General features: G+C 39.8%; 1 protein-coding gene across 20 annotated transcripts in view; it reads left to right on the top strand.

The window, feature by feature from the left end:
• RYR3 (ryanodine receptor 3) overlaps positions 1–17,867 on the top strand; it is a 527,532-nt gene that overhangs the window by 145,123 nt on the left and 364,542 nt on the right. For all 20 annotated transcript variants that reach the window (XM_025189447.2, XM_075927046.1, XM_075927052.1 and 17 more), the window contains 5 exons: positions 2,073–2,147; positions 2,731–2,809; positions 7,797–7,909; positions 8,342–8,441; positions 13,009–13,102. In XM_025189447.2, coding sequence (XP_025045232.1) covers positions 2,073–2,147; positions 2,731–2,809; positions 7,797–7,909; positions 8,342–8,441; positions 13,009–13,102 — 461 coding nt within the window. The remainder of the gene's footprint in view (positions 1–2,072; positions 2,148–2,730; positions 2,810–7,796; positions 7,910–8,341; positions 8,442–13,008; positions 13,103–17,867) is intronic.

Here is a 17,867-nt window from a genome sequence, read left to right on the forward strand (position 1 = left end):
CCTTAGCCCAACCTGACTTTAGTTACCAACACCTTTGACTTGAAATGGGGCACAATCTGGGTGGACTCATGACTCAGGGAGTCTGGTTGTGAGTGGAGTGTGCAATGCACATCAATGTAAAGGAGCTCAGGGCTGTGTAGTTGACCTGTCTGGCCTTTTGGGATGAAATAAGGGGGAAGTGTGTCTTGGTTTGCAAGGATACCACCATAGCGATGTTTTATATCAACAGATATGGTAGTGCTCACTCAACACCCCTGTGCAAGGAGGCGATGTAGCTGTGGGAGTTGTACGTGCATGACAAGAGGCACCTGCTGGCCTCATACCTGCTGGGGTCTCAGATCTCACTAGTGGACAACCTCAGATGCTCATTTCAAACTCACAAGTAGTCACTCAGGTGGGAGGTTGCACAGTGGCTTTTCCAAACATGGGGCTGTCCCCATTTGGACCTCTTTGCCATGAGAGGGAACAGGAAGTGCTGGGCCTTCTGTTCCTGTCTGGACAGCAGCAAGGGCTCTTTGGACAACACCTGTCAAATTCACTGGGAGAAAGGTCTCCTGTATGCATTTCCCTCCTTCCCCTTGATTCACAAGGTGCTGAGGGGACATAGGCAGGCTCAGTGGTATGATCAGCACACTGGGTAACTGTCTCAAAGGGGACCTATGTCCAACCCATGACATATGTAACAGGAATACCTAGGTCAGATTCTGCTTTTTATACTTCTTTTGGAAATACCAAATACAGGCAGTCCCCGGGTTATGTACAAGATAGGGACTGTAGGTTTGTTCTTAAGTTGAATTTGTATGTAAGTCGGAACTGGTACATATTGTAGGGGAAACTCTAGCCAAACATTTCTCCAGAGCTCAGTTTTATTCTCCCACACCTCACTTCCCTCAGTCCTTTATACTCAAGCTGAGGTGTCTGCTGAGAAAAGCCGCTCCACGTCTCCCTGGTCTGCTGGGGGGAGGGGGGACGCGCTAGCTTCGTGTCTCCCTGGTCTGCTGGGGGGAAGCAGCTAGTGCAGGGTTGCCTCACCCCGTTTGTAAGTAGGGATCCAATGTAAGTCGGATCCATGTAACCCGGGGACTGCCTGTACATCGAGAATTAGCCCTGATTCTTTGGACATTGATTTACTCAATAAAAGATAATAACTGTGTTTGTGTGTGAATATGAAAGAAGGCTGACAAAGAAAAACAGGTGGTCCTGTAAAGCTTGTTATTGTTTTAGTTATATTTTATAGTTGAGTTGTTTTAGTTATATTATTATTTATGTTTTCACTGTTGCCAATTCTTATTATGTTTGGTGCCTTTCTTAAAGCTCCAGATATCAGAATCTTGGCTTTTGCTAAAGAAAAATGTTTTAAGCTCACCTGGTGGTGGAGAAAAGCTTGAAAATTAGGATTGTAAATGTTCTCATTTCAAAAGGGAAATATAAAGAATCCAAAACCTATTATTTTTTTAAAATTTCTTTATCTTTAAACCAGTCTCCCAATTTTAGGGAGTCTGATGTTTGGGGCTGACTATTCTGCATGGCTTGACCACTCTCAAATTGTATTTAGTTATATTATATTCCCTGTGATAAAGATTTAACTTTGGCTAATTTTAGCAAATGCTTATCCTTATTAGCAGGCAATGGTCTCATTGAACATTAATTATTTAATATGTGGGAATATAAGAAAATGTGCATGTCTACAATATTTGTATGGATAATCATTTTTAAGATTTGAATTACATAATTTTTTTATTCTGAATGCTTCTGAAAAGTTTATAAGAAAGGTAAGAAATGCTTTCATTTCATTTCAACATATTTGTACAAAATTCCTTGGTTTTTTACTTTACTCACTAACATAATTAGGTCATAATAATCTGGTCAAATATATTATTTTTCACAATAAAACAGTTTTGCTATAACTACGTCATTATTGTGAATGTATCATCTACACTTCTGTAAAATCCAGTTTGAGTATCTGTGTACAATACTTAAATTATTGGTAACTTCATATGAATGGAAACAGTCACCATCGTTGCTATCAAGCATTGCTATCAAGTGCTAACATTTTTCTGTCATTTCTACAGGCAGTTCAAGGAGGTGGTCACAGAACCCTGTTGTATGGCCATGCTATACTACTTCGGCATTCATTCAGTAGAATGGTAAGTGATTTGTTAATTTGCATAACAGAGTGAACTTACCATCGGAAAAGCATGTTACATATACAGTAAAATAATGTGTTCTCTACAACTGGTGATGATAAACTCAAGTTGTAATAAACACTTTAGACAAAGTGACAAACAAATACATGAAGCAACATAAACATTTAGTGTTCCCTCTTTGTGCAAGAACATTGGGGCCAACATCTTCAAGGGTGACCAATAATTTTGAGTGTCTCAAACTATCAATGACGCACACTTTGAAAATCATGGCTCTTTAAGGTGTCCCTTTAAGGCACGCAAACATTAGTAGTACTTCTAAAATCCAGGACTCTCTGATCCAGCAACATCTGTGGTCTGGCAGGACCACAGATATTGGTGGACCAGAGAACCCCAGCTGACCAGGTTCAGAAGCATAGCCCTAGCCGGGATATTTAAATTCAGATCAATGGTAAGATTGGGTTTAGTGACTCTATAGGCATAATTTTGATATTGCAATATCAAATAAGCAAAATTGATTAGAGATGTATGCCTAAAATCATTAAGCTGATTTTGATATTTTTAATAATTTCAACATGTTTTGCAGTATTTAACATGTTTGTCAACATCAAGATCCCAGACTGATAAACTTGCATTTGATGTGGGGTTACGAGAAAATGCAGCAGGTAGGCCAATATTCTGAGTTACTTTGTGAAAAAAAATTACCAATTGTACTAGTCATAATGATGCATTTAGGAAAATGATGAACATTATCAGCATTACAGATGTGTGCACCTGCCATATATATACTCATTAAGAAATAATAAGGCTGTCTTTCAGTAGGGACAACACCCTGTGGGATGGGGGAGGAAATAAATGATATTGTATGAAATAAGTGGCCAGAGTTATTCTAAGTTGGAAAAGATTTTCAAATATGGATGAAGAACACATTTTTATAATAATAACAATAATATATATTACAGTTTTATGGCCTTATGCTAACTTGGAATTAAAAAATATTTAATATTCACACTTTCATTAAATATTAAAACTTTATTTTAGTATTACGTTATTAGCTCATCCTTTAGCTAATATTACAATAATATAACTGTAGAAAACAAAAACAAGCAAAAATTACAAAAATCTCATCCTTAAAAAATAACTCAAAGTGAAGGGTGGGAGGGTGTGGAATGTAGCCCCTTTCCATATAAGTCTATTAAATCACCACCAGGAGAAAATAGGAGAGAGAAACAGAACTTGGATTTAAAAATAAAGATCAAAACATCAAGATTTGCATCATCTTTATTTAAATTAGCTTCCTTTGTCAAAATTGTGTTAATTAGAAGATTTTTAGCATTATATTTTTTCTAAGTTTCACCTTTATGAAAATTAAAATTGAAATTTGACAGCTTAATTACTAGAGTTCAGGAAGTAATCCCAATAACAGTGATAGAAACAAAGTTTAAAAAAAAATTGCCCCCACCTCCTGAAGTCACTTTCAAAGTTTCAGAGGCCAACAAGAAAACATGAAACTGCTATTTTAGAAGAAGAAGAAGAAAACCAGACCAGCAGTAGCTGCCAGCCATGCAACCAGAGACCAGGCCTAAGTGTACTCCTAAATTTGCCAGCCTTGAATCAGGAAGCTGTAACTAGTTCAGCAATTGCCATCCACCAACATGTAGCTTGGATATATAGTGTAAAATGTGAGCTCTCTATTAATGACCTAGAAGAGTAGAGACCTCATAACATGAGGTAAACTCTCTTAACTCTGATCTTCTCCCCTAGCACACTCTCCCCACAAGAGAAAAAAAAGTGGAAAAGTATGCGGACCTCAGCCCTTGAGGTCCACAGGGTCTTACTTGAGCCTAGTCTTATCCCATAATCCCAAGGCCCATTACCAAAGCCCCTGTTCTTTTACCTCAGGGACCCTTTCATTTTATTCTCTTCACACACCAGGCCACTGGCCACATTGTGTGACACATGAATAATTACACCTCTCAGTTAATTACTAAATGCATTCCTACGTAACCACTGTGATTTGAAGGTGCTGTGAGGAAGGCAAAAAAACATCCATGATCATCTGCCAATTGGCCTACGGGAGAGAAAATTTCTTTCTAACTCCCTAAATGGGCTTTTAGCTAAACCCACAGGCTGTGTCTACACTGGGCCACTTATTCCAGAAAATCAGCCGCTTTTCCGGAATAAGCTGCGAGCTGTCTACACTGGCCCTTGAATTTCCGGAAAAGCAACGATGCTCTTCTGTACAAAATCAGCCGCTATTCCGGAAAAAATATTCTGCTCCCACTTGGGCATAAGTCCTTATTCCGGAACACTGTTCCGGAAAAGGGCCAGTGTAGACAGCCCAGTAGTCTTTTCTGGAAAAAAGCCCCGATCGCGAAAATGGCGATTGGGGCTCTTTTCTGGAAAAGCGCGTCTACATTGGCCACAGACGCTTTTCCGGGAAAAGGGCTTCTCCGGAAAAGCAGCCTGCCAATGTAGACGCTCCTTTTCCGGAAAAACTGAAAACGGAATAGTATTCCGTTTTAAGCATTTCCGGAAATTCATGCCAGTGTAGACACAGCCACAGTGTCTGTCTAGCTAGATTCTCACTTCTGGTTTGGGTAGTAGAAGTGGCAACTGGGAGCTATGGAATGTTGGTCAATCAGCACTCTGTTCCCTCAGCTGTCTACTGGGTGCCAGAGACTCCCATTGGGCGGGACCTGCCTTTTGTCCCTTCCTAAGTATTTCCCCTTCCCCCTTTGTTCTGAGGGTATGTCTACACTGCCACCCTAGTTCAAACTAGGGAGGCTAATGTAGTCATTCGAACTTGCAAATGAAACCTGGGATTTAAATATCCTGGGCTTTATTTGCATGTTCCCGGGCGCCACCATTTTTAAATGCCTGTGGCTGCGAGGAGGAGGAGTAACGGTAGTTCAAATTAGGAGCTTTAATTCGAACTACCTAGCCCGTGCCGCGTGTAGCCATGGGCAGGTAGTTCGAACTACGGGGCATTTAAAAATGGTGGCACCCGGGAACATGCAAATAAAGCCCAGGATATTTAAATCCCAGGCTTCATTTGCAAGTTCAAATGACTAGATTAGCCACCCTAGTTCGAACTAGGATGGCAGTGTAGATATACCCTGGGACAGTTCCCATTTTAGAGCCAGTCCCATCAAATTCCCCTACTCCTTGATGCAGATGGGAAGCATTTTTTTATCTTAAAAATAATAATAAAAGTATACTTTGGGTCTAGTGATAATGACAGTTATCTATATACTATACCCCATTTCACATGGAGTCTTATCTTTGATGTTTCTTCCTGGTCTGGATGTCTTCATGGCCTTTGTTCTGAACCCTGTGAAGTTTAGATTCCAAGAAAGAGTTAGTAATTGTTTTCAATAACCAAGGGTATGTCTACACTACCCTCCTAGTTCGAACTAGGAGGGTAATGTATGCATACCGCACTTGCTAATGAAGCCCGGGATTTGAATTTCCTGGGCTTCATTAGCATAAGCGGGGAGCCGCCATTTTTAAATCCCCGCTGCTTCGAACCCCGTGCAGCACGGCTACACGGGGCTCGAACTAGGTAGTTCGGACTAGGGTGCCTATTCCGAACTACCGGTACACCTCGTTTCACGAGGAGTAACGGTAGTTCGGAATAGGAACCTAGTCCGAACTACCTAGTTCAAGCCCCGTGTAGCCGCGCTGCACGGGGTTCGAAGCAGCGGGGATTTAAAAATGGCGGCTCCCCGCTTATGCTAATGAAGCCCGGGAAATTCAAATCCCGGGTTTCATTAGCAAGTGCGGTATGCATACATTACCCCGCTAGTTCGAACTAGCGGGGTAGTGTAGACATACCCATAGTTACTCTTATAGATGCAAACTTACAAGTTTGGCTACCATTTGTTTTAGCATGTTGTTCCAAGGAAGGGGTGTGTTTTTATCTCTTTGGTAATACACTCCTGTGAAAATCAATCCTGATATTTTTGTAGTCCCTTTCAAAGTTATTCTGAAAGGTGTGTGATGTGTCCCTTTGGCTTTGTAATTTGCTTTGTAGTTGCAGCGTAAACTTCACTTTGGTATTTGTCATATTGTAAATGTACAAAAAAAGGCTTTTCACACGTCATGTTAAAAAAAAAAGTAAAAAGCCTTTAAAGGAGCTTTTATGTGTTAAGCATTTTGACAACTTCTTGCTGCTTTTGTACCAAATCTGCATTTGATAAGTAAATACTCTTTTCCCCCCCATTAAACTGTACTGTGGAATCCATCTCAGCAGAAAAGAGGGATGTTCACTTTGTATGTACTAAATCTCTAAACACTTGCATATTTAAAAACAATTGACTGACACTTTATGGAAACACATTCTATTTGGAATCAATTGCTGGTATATCTCCTGTAAATTGAGTTTATTTTCTTTGTTATTAAGAAAATTACCATAGAAAAACCCCAAAATATTTGTTTCCTTTGAGTTTATCCTCTCCTGTTATCTAATGTAATAATCTCCACAATTAGTTCTGTAGAATTAATGTGTGACTTCACAATGACAAAATTATGATTTAAAGTGAGGAGTAAATTTTAGGGTAAAAAATCCTTCAGAATATATTGCCTTAGAGATTGAAACAGCTTGTTGCCCTCCTACTTTTTGCCAACTCTTCCATTTGTGTATGATTCTTTCCCATGTTTCATTAGCTTACTGCCTCTCCATAAACAGGCATTAATGGGTGTGAAAAATTGGACAAGTTTGTATAATTTCCCTGGGACTTTTATTGATGTCAAAATACACCAGACTATCACAAGGCATATGGAGAAAGAGTTCTAGGGTGGTTACTTTAAACTTTGTTTGCCTGGGCCGGTAGGTTATGCACTACCAGCAGAATCCATTGAATTAATCCATAGATTCTCTTTTTGTAACATAGCAGTGTTGTAAAGTAGTAGGCATCATTTTAAAATACAGTATAATTTCATTTTATAGTGGGCATATAGCTCACAGCTGAAATAATAAAATAAGATATGTATATGTAGGGTGGGATAACAGGACAGCTTGAAAGACTGATAATAGTTAAAACTGATGTAGGAAATGAGCCAGTAACTCACTGGTTGTAGAAAGCATAAAGGAGGCAGGTTCTGAACTGCAAGCTTGATGACCCTCAGATGTTGAGGGAAAGAGACGGATGTTCAATTACAGTATCAGGTTCATCGAGGCTTGACTGACAGTGCCAATAATAGGGGAAATGGGAGGTGTGAATTGCCAGAAAAGCAAAAAAAACAGTGTGTATATATGGCAAATATCCTTATAAAATTGTTGATGTTTACTGCATGTTATGTAAATGTCTTATAAAGGTATCTGTACACTATCTTAGAATGATATGCAGATTGCACTTCTATAAATCTGGGACTCTCTAGTCTTGCAACAGATGTTCCAGGATCAGGAGTCCCCGTGTGCTGGGGCAGGGGGGAAGTCAGGAGCACAATGCGATGAAGGGAGGTGGGAGTTGGAGCTTGGTCTTATGCAGGGTTGGGGGTAAGGACCTTTGCTGGGGGAGGTGATGGTGGGAGATGGTGTGCAGCTCAGCTGGGCTGCGTGGGGAGCTGGGGAGCCCAGTGCATGGCCCGGCTGGGGTGGGGGCGGAGGGGGAGTAGGAAACCCAGCATAAGCATCTTTGTATATTGTAGGTGAGGCATGCTGGTGGACAATACATCCTGCTTCTAAACAGAGGTCAGAAGGAGAGAAAGTTCGAATTGGCGATGATCTTATCCTGGTCAGTGTGTCCTCTGAAAGATATCTGGTAAGGCCATTTATTGTAGAAATGTTCTTCTTTTGATTGTTCTATTCTAAGTAGAAATAAATGCTGTTGTTACTATTATTAATACTGAGTGGATTTGGATAGATTTGTATGCTGTGAAACAAGTGTCTGAGTCTAAGAAATTGCAGAAAGATTTCTGAGATACTGAAAGTTTTCAACCAAGGCTACGTCTATATTGGCAACATTTTGCGCAAATACTCTTTAACGCAAGAGTTTTTGTGTTAGAGTATTTGAGTAAGAGAGCATCTACACTGGCATGTGCCTTTACACAAAAGATGTGCTTTTGTGCAAGAGCATCCGCTTTTGCGCAAAATCTTGCCAAGGTAGACATAGCCCTAATGTTTGAGAAAACAGTATTTTATTGCACATCCTTTTGAACTGTTCTTCCGAGTTATGGCTTTCTCTCTGTTACAGCATCTCTCCATGTCAAATGGAAACGTAGAAGTTGATGCCTCCTTTATGCAAACCCTCTGGAACGTCCATCCTACATGCTCAGGAAGCAACACTGAAGAAGGTATGTCATATTAAAAGAGAATGTTAAAAGAGAATATTTATTATATAATTTTTCATGACACTTTACAGAGTCTACAAAAACATAGAAAATAAGTATAATAGAGAAAAGAAGGATAACTGAAGGGCAAGAGGGGGAAGTATGGATAGCACAACAATTAAACTCGCTAGTAAAAATCAAATGGTTGATGTAATTGTAGATGTACAAAGTATACAGGGCTGAGTGAGAGATGACAAACAGAGTAACACCTTGTGATGGATATGCAGAGCAAAGGAAGTATGACAGGGATCAATGAAAGAAAAGATTTATTTATTTATTTCTATAACCGTAATGCCAGGAAGCCCCAGTTATGAACCAAGACCATGTTGTGTTACATACTGTTTAAATCTAGAACAAAAAGATGTTTCCCACCCTATCAAGCTTACAATCCAAGTATAAAACAAGATACAAGAGATGGGTATAGACAGACCAGTGGGGTAGTAAAAGGACTTCAAGAGATGTTGGTCAGCAAGGTAGGCAGTGGTCTCAGAACATCAGTGATCTAAACATTGTCAAGGTTTTTTGTACCTATCATGAAAATTCCAGTTTTAGGGAGAGGTTTGAAGGAAGATAATAAAGTAGATTTAAGATATTTATGGGGAGCTCTTTCCAAACATGAAGGACAGCATGGAAGTAGGCATTAAAATGGTGACTTGTTTAGAAAATCTAATAGGTGATGGAGACTGGCATTGTGCACTGATTGGAGACAAAAGTCAACTTTTTTATACTGAATAACAGATGACAAGCTATAAAAGATGTTGAAAAAGAAAACAAGAATCTTACATTTCTTGCAACAAAGAAGGGATGTAAATACATGGCTGATATGGTGAAAGCAGTAAATTAGGGAAATTATGTTTGCAGCAGCATTATGGATGTATTTGAGTGAGACATGACTGTACATATCAAGGCAAGAGAAAAGGGTGTTCCAAGATGATGAATCTGGAGTGAGAGGTTTAGTTTTCCGGATGGATAGGAAGGGCCATATTTTAGAAACAATATTCTGAAAGAACTGGCAAGATTTAAACAAGATCTAGACGGGAGGACTGAGAGAGAGGTTCAAGTTGTAGATGATGCCTAGGTTATGGGCAGTCAGAATGGAGTGTTGTCTACATTGGCAAAGAAAGTAGAAGAGGGAAGTGGAGGCAGGAGGAAGAGAAAGATTTGAGGAGTGTATCAAAGGTGGCAAAAAGGCAGTTGGGATTGAGAACATGGAATTCAATTAAGTTTGAAAATTAGCTATTTAACTAGGAAGATGTCAGAGCTGAAGAAGGATTTAGGCAGGTGAAGAGCTGTGTGGAGTCTTAAAATAAGGCTGAAATATAATTTTTCTTCTTTGAGTGGCTTCTATATTCTTGTCTGCGGTACCAAGCTTGTTCACCATAAGCTTCTGGAACCCTCTGCATAACAAAATACAGGACTATGTAGCACTTGAAAGACTAACAAGATAGTTTATTAGGTGATGAGCTTTCATGGGCCAGACCCACCAGACTAACACGGATACATTTCTATCACTATTCTGCATAACAGTATCTGTTGAGACTTTTCAGCTCTCCTTCTCTCCTGGAGAGTTCTACGGGTGTAAAAGGGCTAGTAGCCCCAACCTCTCCTCAATTTCTTCTAATCACTGAGGATACAGTGAGTTATGATCTCACACCATGTACTCGAATTGTTCACAGGTGTTTCACAAAATCATAGACTTCTAGAACCATAGGAATAGAAGTGACTAATAGGGTCATTTAGTCTAATCCCCTGTCAAGATGCAGGATTTGTTGGGTCTAAATCATCCAAAACAGATGATTAACCAGCCTATTTTTGAAAACCTCCAGTGAAGGAGCTTCCATAACTCTTTTGGCAGTGAGTTCCATTGTCCTACTGGTCTTAAGTTAGGAAGTTTTTCATGAAATTCAGTCTTCTATGCTGTAGTTTGACTTGATTGCCTCTTGTCCTGGCCTCTTTAGCAAGAGAGAACAGCTTTCCATCTTTTTTTATGGAAGCCTTTCAAGTATTTGAAAACCACTATTGTTCCCCTTTAATCTCCTCTTTTCCAAATTAAATATACCAGTTTCCTTCTGTCTTTGCTCGTATGGCTTGCATTCCACTCTTTTGGCCATCGTTGTCTCTCATCTCTGGATCCTTTCTAGTTTCTCCACATTCTTTCTATATGACGGTGACCAAAAGTGGACATAGTATTAGAGATGAGACCTAACAGGCACCAAGTAGAGTGGTACTATCACCTTTCATGACTTGTAGTCTTATGCCTCTGTTAATGAAACCTAAACTCACATTTGCTTTTTTTGCACCAGTATCTCATTGCTGACTGCTGTTAAGGTTGTGATCTGTCACAACTCCCAGGTCCTTCACAGCAGTGATATTATTAAGCCACTTACCCTCCCCCATTCTATATTTGTGAATTTACTTCTTCCCTTAGTGTAGCACCTTACATTTGTCTTTGTTGAATTTCATTTTTGTTGTTTTATAGCCTAATTCTCCAATTTATCAAGATCTCTCTGGATCCCTATGGAAACCCACTTGAGAACTTCTAATCTGACATGCTTCCATTAATAATTACTCTTTGAATGAAGTTGTTCAACCAATTATGTATCTATCAAGCCCGCATTTCTCCAGCCTTCTTATTGGAATATCTTGTAGAACTGTGTCAAATAGCCTTGCTGAAGTTTAGGTATATTATGTCCACAGCCTTCCTCCTTGCCAACAAACCAATTATCATGTCAAAGAAACAAATTGAATCGCTTTGGTGTGATTTGTTTCTTGGTAAATCCATGCTGGCTACTAGAGATTACCCCTTCACCCTTCTGTCCAATAGAGGATTGAACTGTACAGGACATAGATTTTTTTGTGAAAATCTGGGACTCGATATGTGTTGGGGTCACCTTGCAATAACCAAAGCTGGTGAAAGCCAAAGTGTGTCTGGCATGCTGCAGTAACACATAGGCACTCAGGGTGAGACTTGCAAGTTTGAAGGATGTTTGTAAGCATTCCAGATGTGAACTACTACAGTATGGCACCCACAGTTGTAGGACGGGTGACACAGACACTCACTAGTCTGTATTGTGCCCAGGTATGTCACAATAAACCAGTCCATTGTGGTCCAAAGTTTGTCTATGTAAAATGCATTGTTTCACATTTCTATTTCCTGGAAATGTCATCGAGGACAAAAGCAGCATCAGAGGCATGCCCTCACGCTGTCTTCATCTTACCTTGTTGCATGATTGAAAGTGAAGCTGTAGATGTATTTTTCAGGAAAAAAAATCCCCTCATTAAGACGTGCTTTGGGAAAGCAAGTTCATTCACCCATTTGGGGGGTTGTGTTTATTAAAAGTTTGGATCTAATAGAAAAATGCATGGTACAGAACAATACAAAATCAGAATCAGAAATTCTGCTGGAAAAAAACCCCATACACCCAGCACAAAATCACAGTCAGTAATGCCTATTTGAAATGTAAAACAAGTAAGAAATGCAAATGCAATGCTCCAATTCTGAGCCCTAAACACATCTTAACATCTCATCTGCTCATGAAAGTCCACTCCCCTCCAGGGGACAAAGTTGAGAACAATGGACTCAAGGTTCATCCTAGTCCCAGAGCCGAGCCCACACCCGCCACCACTCAGCAGGTGACCCACTTTTTTTTCCATTACGGCCAGCCATTTAACAGCTGCAGAAACCTTGTAAGCCTCTATGATGGAGAACTGGCATCTCTACTGAAGATGTTCTTGGTGTCCCAACCCACGATTTGAGAACCATTGCTCTCTCCTTTCCCCTGCTTTTACATGTGTTTAAAACAAAACAAAACACCGAAGGCAACAACACCAAAATAAAACCTTCAAAGCACAGATTTAGTGAGGTTAGAACAGTTCACAGTAAGCTGTTGATTAATCATGTTTCTTCTTTTGTGCTGTGTGGCAAATTGCCTATATTTGACCTGCAGTTTTTGTGTTTTTGTGTTAAATGGGTTGGAAAGATAGCCTCCATTAAAAACTAAATATACAGAATAGCTAAGTGTTTTTCTGTGCTCTAATCACCTGCTATTGCTATACAATTTTGATTTTGACACAAATTATAAATGTCAAAATGGGCTGATAACTTTACTTATCCACAGTATGAAATGTCTTATTTAAATTTCAATAATTTTAGAAAACTCACTTCTATCTCAAAACTATGGCAGTATGTATATGACTGTGCTTTTACTTCAAAATGCCAGTCTCAAAACAATAGTAATTATGGACTTTTTTTTTAAATTTCAACTTGCCTATCTCTAAATCCTAATTTAACTTTTAAATGTCTGAGATACTTATTTTCTTTTTTAACTCCCTTTTCAGTGCAGACTTTTATTGTGGAAACAATATTATACAGAAGTAATATATTTGTTGTCTTACAGTTTGTCATATTCATTTGTTTCATTCGCTTCTGATAAAATACGAAATCCATGTTTTACAGTTATAGACTTCACAAATATTGATTTTTTTAATAAATGTTTCCACAAGTTAATTAGGTAATATGATTCTTCTCCAGGATATCTACTTGGTGGGCATGTAGTACGTTTTTTTCATGGCCATGATGAGTGTTTGACAATCCCATCTACAGACCAGAATGATTCACAGCAGAAGTGAGTGAGCATTCATTTTTATACACTTTCTTTGTCTTCCTTGAAAATTGAAATGTAGTGTCACTTGTCAGTGATTTTTTTCTCAGCATTTTCTTTGTGTGAGTAAATATGAAGCTATAAAATGTATGAAAAGGGTATTTGTGTGTGCCAAACTGTTATACAATTTCCGAATGCCTTATACTGATAGTGAGGGCAAACTTTGACTTCCATAATGCCCTTGCAATCTCACTGAGGTCAGTGTGGTTGTACTGGTATAACAATGGCAGATTTTTGTTCAATATGTTATTCCTGGGGAATCCATACCTTCTCAGAACTCATACCTTCTGCAGACTTCTGGCTCCCCTGCAGAAAAATGGGAGAGCAAAGAAACCTGTGGGGAACACCCAACCATTCCACAGCAGCTTAAGTGCATCTGCTGTGTGGGAGCAGCCAGCAGCAGAGAGCAAATCATGGCTGGGCATCTGTGTCCGTGGAGAGGCATTAAAGGAGTGGGTCTAGTGCCTGCCTGCCTGCATATGAGTGAGAGAGACTCTTTCTGTCCCTCTCCTTTTTGTTGTTGAATCCTGGGCTTGAGGGAATAGGGCTGTGTGAAGCAGATTCTATCCCTGAGGCAGAACAGAAAATAACTGAACAGGCTAGCTGCTGATGTTTGTTAATCATTCCCATTCTTAGTCAGTTACAGCTCCTTTACCTTTCCAGTGGCATAAAAGAGCCTTACTGTAAATGATAGTAAGTGAATCTTCAGTTAGGAAGGTCTACTTGCTTTTGATGCTTTTTTTCTTTTGCCAGAGAGGTACAATGAGCTTAGACTAAAGCTCAGGATATATTTTACTTATCCATTTTAAAAAATGCAGAACAATGTTTAGCATAACTATGACTTTGACTGCGTCTCCACTTGCCACACCAAAGATAGGTCTTTGGGCATTCCATTTGGTGAGCCTAGTAAGGACTAGGGATGTTAATAATCATGTATTTGTGTAAACATATAACTGTTGAAATTTGTAGAGGTTACACATTTACATACAGTGGAACAGGCAGGAGTTGGTGCTCGTTGAAAGCCGGCTTTTAAACCGGTTCCCCGTGAGCACTGGCTCCTGCTTGCCTTCCTCCCCCACCTCTGATAGAGAAGCAGCAGCACAGGTGGCTCAGAGGGAGCGGTATGCGCAAGGAGCCAGCTTGAAAGCCAGCTTCTGACTGTACTGAATCCCGCCTTTCCCTCTCCCCAGTGCTGCTGCCTCTCTGTCAGTGACAGCAGAGTGAGGGGCACACCAGCTCCTGCCTTCCCCACCCTCTTCCTATCAGAGGCAGCAAGGGTGTGTGTGCATGTAACCGTTAGGATTAACCGATAAGTCTGGGCGTATTGGATAATTGTGTAAAGGATTACATGCTAACATCCCTAATAAGGACCCACTAATTCAAATGCTGCTGATGTACCGGGTGGCACCAGTACTCCCCCTCCTCATGAGGAGTAAGGGAAGATGAAGGGAGCATTTGCTTCTGTTGATCTCATTCTGTGGAGAGGGTGCTAAGCTCAGGTATGTCAATTGCAGCTATGTTATTTACATACTTGGAGTTGTGTACCTGAAGCTGATCTTCTGGGTCTAGTATAGACTCGGCCTTTCTTGTGAGAGAGTCTGAGCAATTTAAAGCAACATGCCACTTTATAGAACTCCAAACACCAAAATGAAAGTAAAGTAATTTAAAATAAAATCCAGGATTACAGTTGGAATGCAGTGTCCCGGCTATTAACTTTCATGTGTTTAGGAAATGCTGAACAGTTATTTTTATTTTTTCTGTATAGTACTTTAAATAATTGCCAAAATAAGTGACATTGGCATGAGTATGTTGCATTATTTTTATAAATGAAATACGCAGAATGTTGCATTATTTTCATGAATAAATATGCAGAAATTTGCATTTTTGTCATAATTTTGGAATTTTTCATTAAAAATTTTGCATTTTTGGCACAGAATTTCCTTTAGGAGTAAGTATATTAAGAAATCACACGAAGCAATTTAGTTGCTGCTATTTCACTAGAAGTCGGTTGCATCTAATAACATGAAAATGATTCATGCAGTCATTAGACTACTTATTTTCATGTGTGTCTCTCACTATATAGTTAAATATATACTAGGCAGGTGTCTAATACTCCCCAGTGTTCCTACCTCAACAGACAGCTTTGTGGATTCTGATAATGCAATTTAAATACTGTGGTACAATTGAAAAAATTATTATTTATGTTCAGGGGAGCTGACAGCCTCAGAACGTCTACACTGCTTGCATGTTCTGAACAAGGTGTGGGGAGACTGGCACTGTGCACCCAGCAGGGGAGGAGCCTCAGGCAGAAGGGGCAGACCTCGGGATCAGCCAGCCCTCCATGAAATTAAGACTATGGCACAGCCTCCCCCACTCCTAGCCCTCAGAGCTGCACAGAGTGTGCAAAGAAGCTAAGAAAAGAATGCCAGACTGGGAATGTCACCTGGAAAAGTTTTTGAAGTTTGCCCAAGACAGTGATATAATGTGCTGAGATTGAAGTATTAACACCTAGTTTTAACTATTTTATGTTATTAATGATTCACAGTAATGCTGGAAGGGCATAACAAGTGGGGTTCCACAAGGGTCTATTTTGGGACTGGTTCTTTTCAATATCTTCATCCACTATTTAGAAGATGGCATAGAGAGTACGCTTATTAAGTTTGCAGACGATATCAAGCTGGGAGGGGTTGCAACTGATTTGGAGGATAGGGTCATAATTCAGATTAATCTGGACAAACTGGAGAAATGGTCTAAGATAAGCAGGATGAAGTTTAATAAAGACAAATGCAAAAGTACTCCACTTAGGAAGGAACGATCAGTCTCATGCATGCAGAATGGGAAGGGACTGTCTAGGAAGGAGTACAGCAGAAATGTAGGGGTCATAGTGGACCACAGGCTAAATATGAATCAACAGTGTGATGCTGTTGCAAAAAAAGCAAACATGATTCTGGGATGCATTAATAGGAGTGTTATGGGCAAGACACGAGAAGTCATTCTTCCACTGTACTCTGCTGATTAGGCCTCAATTGGAGTATTGTGTCCAGTTTGGAGCATCATATTTCAAAAAAGATGTGGAGAAATTGGAGAAGGTTCAGAGAAGAGCAACAAAAATGATTAAAGGTCTAGAAAACATGAGCTATGAGGAAAGACTGAAAGAATTGGGCTTGTTTGGTTTAGAAAAGAGAAGACAAAGAGGGGACATTTTAGTGGTATCTTCAGGTATCTAAAAGAGTGTCACAGGGAGGAGGGACGAAATTATTCTCCTTAGCCTCTAATGATAGGACAAGAAACAGTGGTCTTAAACACTGCCATGCTGCAGTTTAAGTTGGACATTAGGAAAAGCTTTCTGTCAGGGTGGTTAAACACTGGAATAAATTGCCTAGGGAGATTGTAGAATCTCCATCACTGGAGATATTTAAGAGCAGGTTAGACAGACATCTATCAGGGATGATCTAGACTGTTTGGTCCTGCTGTGAGTGCAAAAGACTGGATTTGATGTCTCGAGGTCCCTTCCAGTTCTAGTATTCTATTCTGTTATATATTCTGATCAGTCACACACAGATTCTATAAACAAAATAAATGTTAAAATCAGGAACTGTTGTAGGAGAAAAAGCGTCAGCAAAATGAATTAGTAAGAACAACATAAGAGAGACTGAAAATCACTTTGGCTCATGGTCCATTGTTTGTAGAAAAGGCTTTTGTATATTACATTCTGCTCGTTCAATGTTTTCAAGATAACCTGAAATTCCTGTGATATTATTAAAGACCCTGGCTAAGCTAATAGTCTTTTCTTTTATAGAAGACACATTTAATTAAAAATAAATGTCTACAAAGAAGACTGTTCGTAATGGGGCAATTCACAGAGTGACAGAAAGCCCACTTGTAGCAGCACCCTGCTACAGGGAGAGCAATGGTCTCCAGGGACAAGATGGCACCTGGGCTCAGCAAAAAAGAGCCCTTACACCACCTGAGGGTTTGATGCATGACATGAAGGGGAGAACTGGATGAAGTTCCTCTGCAAATCCTGCTTATGCAGGTGCCTGCTGAGTGGTCACTCTTTTAGCAAAACAGAAATTCTGCATTGTGAGGAGGTTTTTCTGGAGTGCCCTATTGCTTGCCCATGTTGGCAGGAAGATAGTTTATTACCCCAACTCCTTACAGGACATTCATATAAAAATTATTACTAATATCTTTGTGTATATTGTGAGAATTTTAGTTTTAAAATAATTCCATGTACACGTACATTAAATAGGCGAGAGTGATATTTGTACTTTCTATAGACAAGGTTCAAATGCAATTGCTATTACCAGGGCTCGCCAAGCAGCGGAGAGCCCCACTCGCCAGTCATGCGGAAATCTACTGGGCTAAAATCTACTCGAGCCCTGGCTATTACAAACCAAGCTTTCACATGCCTGGTAATTTTCTGAAGCATTTACTTTTGAGGCTAACATTTTCCATGGTTGGTCTCTATCTGAAGGTGAACCTTTTGGAATAAGGGTTGAATAACATTCTTTTTTGTATTATATTAATTGTAAAAGTATACCAATCACCATAGTTTTCAGCAAAAGGGACCAAAATGTTTAACTGGAAATTTGGCGAAGATTGAGTTCTCATTGAAGTGTGTGAGCTTTGTGTTTCTGGCAGGAGGGAGCACTTAAAAATGCATGAGGAAACAAGGGCACCATTTTGGGTGTTTAGGTGTGGCAGTAGCCATGCGCTCTGGGTTGCA

The sequence above is a fragment of the Pelodiscus sinensis genome, chromosome 4 (assembly GCF_049634645.1).
Source record: "Pelodiscus sinensis isolate JC-2024 chromosome 4, ASM4963464v1, whole genome shotgun sequence".
Taxonomy (NCBI): Eukaryota; Metazoa; Chordata; order Testudines; family Trionychidae; genus Pelodiscus; species Pelodiscus sinensis.